This window comes from Vombatus ursinus, unplaced genomic scaffold, assembly GCF_900497805.2.
Source record: "Vombatus ursinus unplaced genomic scaffold, bare-nosed wombat genome assembly UNPS02014781.1, whole genome shotgun sequence".
Classification (NCBI taxonomy): Eukaryota; Metazoa; Chordata; class Mammalia; order Diprotodontia; family Vombatidae; genus Vombatus; species Vombatus ursinus.
Genome location: NW_020954559.1, coordinates 37,921,519 through 37,933,791, shown reverse-complemented (window position 1 = coordinate 37,933,791; position 12,273 = coordinate 37,921,519). Strand labels below are relative to the sequence as shown.

Sequence of the window (12,273 nt, the reverse complement as noted above, 5' to 3'; positions counted from 1 at the left end):
GAGCAAATGGGGAAAAGGCTAATCAGAATGATTGAAAAGTCAGAAAATTATATTGTGGCATTGTAAAGATAAAATTCTTACACATATAAAGTAATGATCATTAGCTTTACAGAGTGTTGTCTATAAGACAGCATAGTACAGAGGAGAAATCACTCATTTTGGAATGAGAGCACCTGGATTCAAGTCCTTTCTCTGATGCTGGCTATCTGTGTGACTTTGAGCATATGGCCAAAGGGCCACCCAGGCCTCAGTTGTCTCATCTGTAAAACAACAGAGTCGGACTAGAAGACTAACCTCTGAGATTCTTTCCAACTTATGATCTTTGACCCAATGACACAGTTTCCCAACCAGGTAAATATTTTATGTCACCAAAATAATAATAAATAATACAAATTTGTAGTACTTTAAGGTTTACAAAGACTTTCCCCATACCTTTACCTAACAGGCAATTTTATTTATTTATATTATTTATTTATCTCCATTTCATAGATGAGGAAATTAACACTAATGAAAGTTCAATGACTGAACCACGGTCACAAAACCAGCAAATGGCAAACTAGGATTTGAATTAAAAAAGCTCTTGATGTGAAGTCCAGCACCCTTTGCACTAGACCATGTTAACATAAAGATTTTTTTTTTTTTTTTGGTGAATGACTACTGCTCTTTCATCAGTTTTGAACAGCCAGCATTTGTGAACAACAAGCACTTATGAAGTACCTACTATGTGCCAGGCACTATGCTAAGCACTGGGGACAGGAAGTAAGGCAAAGAACAGTCTCTGCTCGCAAGCCACTGAAGGTCTCATGTGGGAGACACAAACGACGAGGTACAAACAAGTCATATTCAGGACAAACGAGCTCTAGCAGAGTAGAGCTTTGGGAACAGAGGGAGCGATGACCCTGAAGAATGTGGAAGTGAAGAAAGAATGGAGTATGAGGAGCCCCTGGGCTGCTAGCCTGGGAAACATGAGGAGACTGGAAGAAAAAGAAAAGGGAGGGGAAAGGAAAGGGACAGGAACACACTCAGGAGGACTGGTTTAGAAGACCATATCAATAATTTGCACATAAAATGGTGCTTCTCAAGTGACTGAAAATAGCAATCTGTTAAATATCATAATCTCTTATCCACAGGCATTTTTTCCTTTACACTACTAATTTACTCAGCAAAATCACAGATCCTTTTTAAGTCAAGGAGAGACATCAAGCCTTCGATTATGACAAATTACAAATTAGTACAGTTTTGCATTATATTTTAAAATTACTAAAATTGTTTTAATTTTCTTAGATGTCTCATTTTTTTCTCCTGTTTTATCAACTGCTTTCTGGTGTAATCTTATAAGCATTTTAAATTACAACATAATCCATTCTGTCAAGAAAATAAAGCTGCAATGGATCCTAAATAAGGTAATTTCACCAATTGTTCCTCACTCTCAAATTCCGGCTTTGTTTTCGAACAAGTTTGCCATGCTGAATAAAATGGACAGGGCACTGGTTCATTGCATTATCTGCTTTATGTCGAAGCCAGTCTTCATACCCCTACAAAAAAAGAAACAGAAAGTAATGAGTGAAGGAAAACAGGCCGTAACCACCTAAACTTTCAATAATTGAACATGCTTTTCATTATATTGCTATAACAGACCAGATTTATAGGTAGAAAGTTAAATTTCTATCTGATTCTATGAAACTACTTTGCAAAGGGTTTAGAATATGTATGAAATGTAAGTTAAGGGTCAGTTCTTATCAATTGACCTAGTGAAGAACAATGCCCTTCAAACTGTTTTTTTTAGTTGGGGGGCTGTACCTTATAAACATGGCCATGTCTCCACAACTCTCCTTCTCCCAGCATCCTTAAAAATCCCCTCTCTTGATCTGACCACTCCCATAAGCCTATGGTTCATTCTCATTCTCTCTCTCGCTCTCTCTCTCCCTCCTTTTGGGCTAACCGCTTTGAGAAAGCTGTCTACAATCAGTGCCTCCACTTCCTCTCCTATTACTTGCTTCTAAATTCTCTGCAATCTGGCTTCTGATCTGATTATCCAACTGAAACAGCTCTCCCCCAAGTCATCAATGATCTCTTAAATGCCAAATCTAATGGCATTTCTCTTTATCTTCTCCCCCCAAACTTTACCCTTCTTGATCTCTGTAGCCTTGATCTGTAATCACCCCTATCTGGATATTCTCTCTCTCTCTCTCTCTCTCTCTCTCTCTCTCTCTTTTAGGTTTTCATCATTAATATCGCTCTTTCCAGGTTCACTACCACTTTCTAGATCTACAACCAGGTTGTACCCACTAACTACAGATGTGCATCTCAAGCTTCTGTCCTGGGCCATTTTCTCTCCTCTCCAGATACTATTTCACTCAGTGATCTGTCATCAGTTTCCATGAATTTGATGATCTTCTGTAGACAGATGAATCTCAGGCTATTTACCAAGCCCTATCCTTTCTCCTGACATCCAGTCTCACATAATCAACTATCTTTTGTAAATTTTGAAATGAATGTCCCAGAGACATTTCAAACTCAACAAGTCCAAAACAGAATTCATTGTCTTTCTCTCCTTGCCCTCCTCTTTTCTGAATTTCCTTATTATTTCTGTCAAGGGCACCGGTATTCTCTTGGTTGCCCAACCTCAGAGTAATCCTCATTCTCACTTCATCCACATGTTGTCAAAGCCTGCCATTTTTATCTGCCCAACATCTCTTGTTCACATCTCCTCTCCACTCACACAAGCCAACACCCTGGCACATACCTTCGTCAATTCACTCTTGGGGTACTACAAAAGTCTTCTGGTTGGTCTCCTGCCTAATTTCCTTTGCTTAAGATGGAGTTGTTCAGACTAATGCCTATACATATGTGTGTGTGCAGTTTCTAGTATTTAATAATTCATTCTTAGTTTTTTACTTTTAAATTTCAGTATTGCAGATAACTCATATCTCATATTGCTGAGAAAAATGAAGCCAGTCAACATGAGGCTCCCCATTCCTCTCTCCCTTCACCTCTCTGAAATTGCTTGTCTTTTCCTATCTTCTTCCTTCTAGTCTCAAATGATGAAGTAGGCCCTCTTCTTATCAACACTAACCTTTCCACCTCAACTCTTGGCATCACCTTCTCCATCTCCAAAATTTTATGCCACTAAGCCTTTCTTTTTCTTGCTCACTTTCAATCTCTTTTCTATCACCAGACCTGGACCTCATACTTGAGCTTCATTCTCTGTCACTGGAGGTCTTTAAGCAGAGGCTGGAAAAGCACTACCTGGTAGTACTCTACATAAGATCAAGACCCAAGTCTTAGACCAGATGACCTCTGAATCTTAACCAACTATAAGTTTAAGATTCTGTGTCTTCTGACTATCTGATGAACACTATCATCAGGATGTCCTGTATTACCGCAAAATTAGCATATCTATAAACCAGAATCCATCATATTCATCAAACCAGCTATCTTACTCCTATGTGTTTTTCTCAGCTTCAAAGAAAGAGAAAAAAAAATCCAGAACAGTATGTCTATCCAGCATTTAGCTACTTTAGATTTGAGTACACAGAATATATATACAGTTGAGGAACATGTAAAATGAAAAACCTACCACTTGAGGTTTTTGTTATGGCTAACAAGGAATAGAGGTGTAGAAAGGAGTATCTCTGTATTTGTCACCAGATATGCGAAGGGAAGATGAACAGAGGCAGACAGTTATTTAAGCAGGGCATAGGGGAAGGGCCTTTGTTCCCCCAAAGGGCTGCCCCTGTAACCATAATCACTTCAGAACTGGAGCCTGGTCAAATGTTAAAATGCACAAGTAGAAAGAGAGACTTGGTTTCAAGGAAATAAACAAAAGTCCTGTGTAATGCATTTTGAGCATTCAAAGCATCAAGAAGACTGATAACTTTGAATACTTAAACATATATTTTCCTCTAACAATGGTCCTGGATTCCCTTCCTTGGACATTTTTTACATATAAGGTAGACAATTATTCTTAAGGGAAATTTTGTGAGCAACTTCACCTGAAGACAAAGGGACGGGCAAGACAATTCCTTGTGGAATTGTGTCTCTAGTCAAGATTTTAGGAGTATAAGCACAGATGACTTTCTTTTAAAGGACTGTCAGTGGCTGAGGCGACAGGGAGCATCCTGGGGGGATGAAAGCTGGAGAGTTTGACTCCAATGTACTGAAGACACAGTTAATGGATTATAATCACTTAGATAATTGGATCCCTTGAGACTCAACTGCACTCTTGTCACAGACCTTCCCTATCCACACCACCTGTTACAAAAATTTCTTGTCATGACTATAAGAGGGAGGGAGGGGGGAGGAACCTAGCGAAAACATTCCTGGTTCCAGGTCCCAAACATCTTGGCCTCCATGGCTACCACTTCCATGGTCAAAAATTTGTCAAGGGTTAGCAAGGAACAAACCTGCTTTTTTCCTTCGGGATGCAGTACTGATGCCACAGTATCAACATCAATCTGGAGAGGCCCAATTGAAGAATGCATGCTACAGGTGCAACTTGGTTTGATAACCATGAAATGACACTAATTTCACTGGGGTAGCATAACCAAAAGTCTGATTCCCCAAGTAAATGATGTACAGAGTTATTGGAAATATAATGAATAGAGACTGTGAGAAAATACGTTCCCATGTAACTGAGAGGTAGCCTGAAGCAGTGGACAGAAAGAGTCTTGGAGTCAGGGAAACCTGGGTTCATGTTTCCCCTCTTACACACACTGGCTGTATCACCTGATCTGTCAGTGCTTAAGGTAACTCCATAAACTGAAAAGCAGTTGCAGACATGCAATGGTACACTCCAAATCAAATGCTCTTTCCACCATACCACAGCACCATAAAAGAGATGTCATTTAAGCTAAAGCTTTTAAAATTACATCTGGATAGTTAAGTGGTTCAGAAGTTCTTAATTAATTTTTCAGAAAGCACAAAAATAGATTTTCCTGAATTACCAGATAACTAGAACTACAATGATGAAAATATGGATGATTCGGCTGTGGGTTTCACAGAAGCAGTAGAAGGCTCATTTTTTACTTGGAAAGTAAACTATCTTGGAATATGACAGCTTTGTGGCTCTTGTTAATTGCACATATACAATGATGTCATGTGGAACAGATTTTCTTACCATTTATGCTATGCTACTTAAATTACTGTTGTGTGTTTAAAGAATGATGTTTTAAGTAAAAGGTGTCTATCAGAAAAGCCTCACCACAACAGCTATTAGAAGCCGTCATCTTCCAAATCTAGGTGTCCCAAATGAAAATATGCTGTGCAAACAGCTGAATGTAATTTCATATGTTTCACAGGTTTCAAGTACCTAAGGCAATAGTTCCTTAATTAGAAAGCAGCATTTCTCTGAGAAAAAAACTGGGTGCAATTGTTTTAGTATTTTCTAGTTTTGAAAAATGCCACATGAAGATAGATGTTAAATATGCAGATAAGAAAGCACAGCTAGGATACAATGACGGCTATCTGACCTCACTGATTCAGAGGCTCCCCTTTGGTGATGCAGGTCCTTATTTTATCCTATGAGACTCTTCCTTGTATGCTCGCATGAATCCTCCACAGAGGCTCTAAACATGCTGGGGCCCTTCCTGTGTAGCTCTTGTCACTGCACAAACATCAATGGAGCCTGTGTGTGGTCCAAGGGTTATCCTTCACAATATCCTTCATTGGTCCACTTCTCCTTCTATTCTACTTGAGGCCACTTTTCCTGCGTAATCCACATAAAGGGGTCCCAGGTTGCAGCCCGCTCACATCTATCATCTATGGGCCCTTCTATTGTCCTTTAGATAACTTGCAACCTTAATTCAATAGGCATAGTGCAGCTAATAATGGATCAAATTCTCCCTTTGGGCATTGCTGCCATAGGGACAGAGACAACAAAAATAACCAGACCTGGGATTTCATTGGTACAGGGAAGTCCTGGATGAAGAAACTCAGCTCAGCAACTTCTGCAGTGTGTACAGAGGGATGCCTGGAGTACTGAGTGGTTAAATGGTTTGCCCAGCATTGCACAGATAGTATGTACCAGAGCTAGGACGTGCACCCAGGTTCTTCTTGACTCAATGGCCAACTCAATCCATTAGCTACCTCTTCTTTTAAGTGCCTTATACTTTAAAAAGAGAAAACATTATCATATTCTCGAGTGGTACCCCTTGGCAAATGTAACCTCTCTGGCACCATGGATTAGTTCAACTCCAGTATAAGCATGGAATATAGGTTCAGGAAAGAAGCTCTAAGCAGTGTGAATCTGGAAAAAATATGCCTTGGAACATCTCAGGCTAAGAAGACTTTTGTCCTGATGAGGATGGGAGACTGCCAGAGCTGATTTTCAGGGGTTTGGTGTTTTAATATGAATTTTTTAGATTCAACCCAATATAGGATGAACAAGTCAAACCAGACCTCTTAGCCTACTATAGAAAAAACTTAATTTTCTAATCTTGTCCCACCTCCTTGGGACTGGTAGCTGACCAACACTATGGCTAGTAGTTAGTCAGTCACATTTTTTTCACATCAGGACAAGAAGAGAATGTTAGGTTCTCACATAAAGCCTGGTCAACTCCAAAAAAATCAAAGCATTCAATCATTAAATTTTAATACATCAAAGATCTGAGATATTCTTCATTAAGGATAACCTCTCTACCTATGCAAACTGTAAAATGACTCTTTGTAGTAATTAGTTTATACTTATTGACTACTTCAGTAGATAGTCTTCAAAAGTGGCTGTAATATAGAAATTCAATACTCTACAGTTAAATTGGTGGGGAGGCTCTCTTAAATTAACTAGGCTGGTCCTCTGGCCTTTAAATAACACAAATACAGTCCATCATCAATCCAACCCTAGAAGCCTTTCTAGCTGGGTAGTTCCAGCTAGAGAGTAGATTCTTCAGACCCAACTGTTGAGAACTTAAGGGTCACCTCCACACTACTTCAGCCGACTACTCAATTTTTAACAATTTTACATTTGCAGCAATTCAACATATCAGCATGTCCTAATGATATGGGTAGAAAAACCTGTGCAAAGAAGATATCAAGGAAGTCACACAAAGTCATAGAACATTCCTATTTGATCAAAAGTTAGTGGGGAAATCCCCTAATATAATTCTCTAGGTCATCAATCTAGCCAATGGATTGGGCAAGTTCTCTTAATTTAACACAAGTATAAATCAGCATAAGCCTGTAATAGAAAGAAATAGAAAGAAAATGGAACAATTTCCTCTTAATTTTGAGGATAAAATTCTTACCTGTTTGATAGCTGTGACAGCAATGACAAAGAATAAAGGAAGTCCACTTGTGACTGGACTTGTGGGTGTATCAATAATCAACTGCAATTAAAACAAAATTAGGCAGTTTATTTCAAAATACTCAGCTTGGTGACTGATTCTTGATCAGTATCCAATATAAATCACAATAGCACTTACTTCTGATTTTTCAACATATTTTATATCTTAACAGCCTCCCTGTGAGACAGGTAGGGCAATTACTATTCCCAGGGTACAAATGAGGCAGCTGAAGGATAGAGAGGTTAAGTGATTTGCTCAAGACAGTACAGCTGGTTAACTGAAAAGCGGTGTTAGTCTGCCCAGGGCTTACAACTCCTACCAACTGGATAACCTACAAGTTTGGGAACACCAGAATGCCAACTCTGTGTGTTAACGAAAATATTTCGAAAGCATCTAAGTGCTTTAGGAAAATAAAAGTTCTTTCTTAATGTTATTCTTACTCAAGGTACATGAAGTTGATCAACTAGCTAAGATGGTTTTGAAACGCTGAAGTTGCTTTGGCTTTCTTTGGAGTACGTGTTCATATTTTGGAAGATTCTAATCATATTAAGGCATAGACTTGCTTAGTTTTTTTTCAGTATTTATTTACATGATCAAATTAATTCTTGTTCTTGTCTTCTGTGTTCAAGGACCAACGGTGAAAAAAATAAGCAACATTGCCTCACACCCCTCTGAAGAAAAGGGTTACATAATCACTGAAAAGTAAACTTAATGGGTATGTTTAGCCTGAAAGACAAATCTATTACAAGGGTCTTGCAGTAGCTGTACCATTTACTCATGAAGAAAATTAAGTAAGAAGCTGTTCTCTTACAATAATGGATTAGGGAACAGTCCTTTTTCTTATTAAGTAAGCAATAAGTCAGTTCCTGAAGGGTATGACACTTATTCACTGTGATATATATAATTTGGTGATAGGAAGTAAATGGACTTACCTGTACCAGAAAGATGATAAGAAAATAAAAATTGGCTATTCTTCTGAACTGCTCAAACAAATTCTTGGGTATGAAGTTCCAAAATGTGTACTGTACAAAGAAAAAACAAAGTGATCAATTTTCTTTCTTTTCTTGGTATATGATCAGATATTTGTTCTTAAAAGGCTTTTTTTTGGGTCTGTGTTCTCTTCTGCAACATGGTGAATGTGGAAATATGTTTTGCATGACTATGTAAAATCTATATCAAACTGTTGCCTTTTCAACAAAGGGGGAGGAAGGGAATTTGGAACTCAAAAATTATTTTAAAAATGTTAAAAATTATTTTTACATGTAATTGAGAAAAATAAAAACATTCCAAAAAATAAAATGTGTTTAAAAATTTTAATGATGAGTTTAAAAAAAAAGAAATCACTGTCACTTTCCACTGATTCCTTCACCCATACCTGCAGGGACCTTACCTTCTAACAAATAAAGTCAAGCAAAACAACCTAGCACCATGGTTAAGTTTAAGACGTAGGCTTCATTCTCCACCTCTAGACTACCACCCCTCTATATGGAGGCATCCTCCACCATCAATCTTCTGAAGTCATGATTGGTCACTGAAAATGTATTATTTTATACACTATTTCATTTCATGTAGTATTACTTTGTGATGTGCTAAGCAGCATTAATTAAGAGTTTAAAAACTACTAATGAAAGGTAGCCTGGAGTAACAGGTAAAAGGACTGGACACAGGACCAGGCCAGATCTTGGTTCAAAACCTGCTCTGACCCTTACTAGCTGTGTACTCAAGGGCAAGCTACTCATCCTCTCTAAACCTTAGTTTCCTCATTTGTACCATGAAGGAAATAATACCTATACTACTCATCTCTCAAATTTGCTTTATGGATTAAATGCAATAATGTATGCAAAGCATTTAAACCGCTATCAGCTATCAATTAAAAAGTAAATGCTCTCATTGACCCTTAGTCAATTTGTTCAATGGATAGAAGAATTAGTTGTTATAATTTAAATTTTGAAAACTTAAGTGGAAATTCATGGGACTGCAGAAATTCAAAAGAAATTAATTAAATGCCTATTATGTTTAAAAAAAAAAGACAACCTAAGGATACAAAAACAAAAAATGAAATGCTCACTGTACTAAAGTAGCTAAAAGTCTAGGGGGAGGGGTAGACAAAAGTTAACAATTAAGGATGACAGGAAGCAGGCATGAGAAACAAAGGAGAGTTTTCCATACTTTACTGTAGAATTTGAAATATTAAATTCTAGCTAATTGAAACTAGTTCATTATACCTTAAATAAGATGGACATCTCTCCAATTAACTGATAGCTATAATTCTGAACATTAAATAATGTGATAAATTATGAAGTTATACAATTAAGAATCTCAGTTATTTCTACTTTGTCATAAAAAGTATTTTTTGAGAGAGATTCAAGAAGATAAAATTTGCTTTCACATAATCTCTGCCTTAGTCTGAAAACTGTTTCCAAACGATATGATTGATATAAAATTTTTTACCCCAATTATCAAAGATTCCTTAACTAGAACATCTTTCAGAGTAATCCAGGAATATGATTGGCTCCAATACTTTTATAAACATGTACATTTACTGAATACTTGTTTCCAAAGCAAAAGTCTATTCTAAAAAATTATAGTTGAATACTAGTTTTTTTTTTTTAAATCCATTTGGTAAACATCAAAATGGAGATTATTATCTTGGGAAAAACTAAAAGAGGGTCTTGCTTCAATTCTTTACTAACTAAGGAATATAACACTTCCCCTCAATATTTAACCACCACATATCTCTAGTTCATTTGGGTTAGACTCTTCATATTTGTATGAGAATCTCAGATAATATCACTTTTTTTTTTTTGGCTAGGCAATGGGGTTAAGTGACTTGCCCAGGGTCACACATCTAGTAAGTGTTATGTGTCTGAGGCCGGATTTGAACACAGCTCCTTCTGAATCCAGGGCCGGTGCTCTATCCACTGCGCCACCTAGCTGCCCCGATAACATCACTTTCAAACATAAGTCCCTAATCAGTATAAAGGCTATAAGCCATTGATTGTATTTATGACTGAGGCTTTCAAATAAATTTCATCACACACATTTATGGTGAAAAATGCTTTGTTCTTCAAAGTTTCCACTTGCTCAACTCAGTATTATTCCCAGAAAAGTTAAATGAAATGGCTGCCATTCTCCATCACGCTTAGAAACCATGAGCACAACTTGTCCAATCCCATTGCTACTCAGAGGCACAGGTCTGCTAACTCCAAATGCAGCAGCCCTTTCACTATACATCAAGCTTCCCATGCTTCAAAGCTGCTTTTTTCAGCATTATTTTTTTTGGCGCAAGCTATTGACTTGTTTTTCATGATTTTCTTGCGTCATTCTCATTTCTCTTCCCAGTTTTTCCTTTACTTCTCTTACTTGCTTCTCAAAATCCTTTTTGAGCTCTTCTTCCACGGCCTGATTCGTAGTTTTCTTGGAGGCTTTGTTGTCTTCTTCTGCTTGTATGTTTTGATCTTCTTTGTCACCAAAGTAAGGTTCTATGGTCTGACTTCTTCTGCGCTGCTTGCTCATGATCCCAGAAACTTACTTGAGTTATAAACTCTTTGTTAAGGTAGGCGTCTGCTTCCAATGTGGAGAATGAACTGTCCCCAGCTTTGTGGGTTTTGTGCAGCTGTTTTTAGAGATACTTCTAGGGACCTGTAAATTTTCAGTTTTTCCAACGTGGTATGATAAGGGGTGAGGTGTTCACTCCTTTTCTGGCTTTTGCTCTGGTCTATGAGTGACCATAAGTGCTCTTTTCTGCCTTGGAACTGGAAGGAGGATTCCCTCTCCACTGCCACTACAAGCTCCACCATGCCAGTGCTCCTCCTTGCCCCAGGACTGCCACCCAGAACTGGGACTAAGATCCAAGCATGGGCAAAGCAAGAGAATTCTGCCTCAGCACCATTAAAGAGATCCCTGAAATCCCCCTCTTATCAGCTACTAAATTTCTATTAGTGGAACAGGGTTTCTGATTCACTATTCAATGTGTAAGGTACATGGAATGATCACTCCTTAATTTACTACTTGATTTGTTACCATAATCACTCTCATCACTCCAAGTTTTAATGTAAGCCAGAGATATGTTTGGATAATTACTATTAACATTACAGTCTCTCTATCATTAAATAACTAAAGGTGACCCCAAACCCATTTATTAATCACTACTTCTTTTCTCAAATGGAGAAGTTTCTTTTCCCACAAGTATTTGCTCATATGTTCATGTCGAAATCCCTTTTCTCTAGCCATAAATAAAACACGAGTCATCAGTGATATAGTCTATTAATAATTTAACAAGTATAACACAACGGCTTAAATAATTACTTGTAATGTTTTAGCCTTGAGGAAGATCACAGCTAGTCATCACTAACCATCACTGTTGTTTCTGACTTCACTTGAGAAACATAGTCCCACCATATTGCTCAAAATTACAGCTGAAGCCCTTAGAAAATCCTCTTCTTAATTTATTTGCAGTATAAGGGTGAAACTCAGTTCTTTGAAGGAATAAGTTCTTTTTTCTCTGTCCCTCAGTATCTTTGCCAAGAAAACCCCAAATGGGGTCACAGAGAGTCAGACACTACTGAAACGATTCAACGACAACATGATGCTAAGACAGAATCTTCATGCTAACTAATCACAAATCCCGAAAGATTGCCTAATTACTGTGGATACTGTTAATAATAACACTGACAATATCCTCTATAAACATCCTACTCTGATGCCTAATCCAGATGTGGAACTTAACCTGGATCACTGGAAAGTTATGTCAGGGAAATACAAGTTCTCATGGATGCTGCTCCAGTGGAAAGGACTTCAACACAGGACAGCAACATGTCAGGACCAGCTTTGTTAAGTTAGGAGTTTAGGCTTCTAACTAAAAGGTTAGTCACCAGGGATGACTTATTTTTTGGCTTCAGTAACTCACAAAGACAGTCTATACTGCCTAGCTGGGCTATAATATTCATTGTTGGAGGAAATGATGAGGTCACAATGATCTTGACGTATTACA

The 12,273-nt window shown here is 37.8% G+C and overlaps 1 protein-coding gene across 8 annotated transcripts in view; it reads right to left on the bottom strand.

Annotated features, from left to right (window-relative positions):
• LOC114046188 (probable phospholipid-transporting ATPase IH) overlaps positions 1–12,273 on the bottom strand; it is a 222,872-nt gene that overhangs the window by 83,948 nt on the left and 126,651 nt on the right. For all 8 annotated transcript variants that reach the window (XR_003569471.1, XM_027866417.1, XM_027866418.1 and 5 more), the window contains exons 3-5: positions 8,213–8,302; positions 7,242–7,322; positions 1,428–1,535 (exon numbers count right to left, since the gene is read on the bottom strand). Coding sequence is in view for 7 of the 8 variants with exons in the window: in XM_027866417.1 (XP_027722218.1) it covers positions 1,428–1,535; positions 7,242–7,322; positions 8,213–8,302 (279 nt within the window). In the remaining variant the exon portion in view is untranslated. The remainder of the gene's footprint in view (positions 1–1,427; positions 1,536–7,241; positions 7,323–8,212; positions 8,303–12,273) is intronic.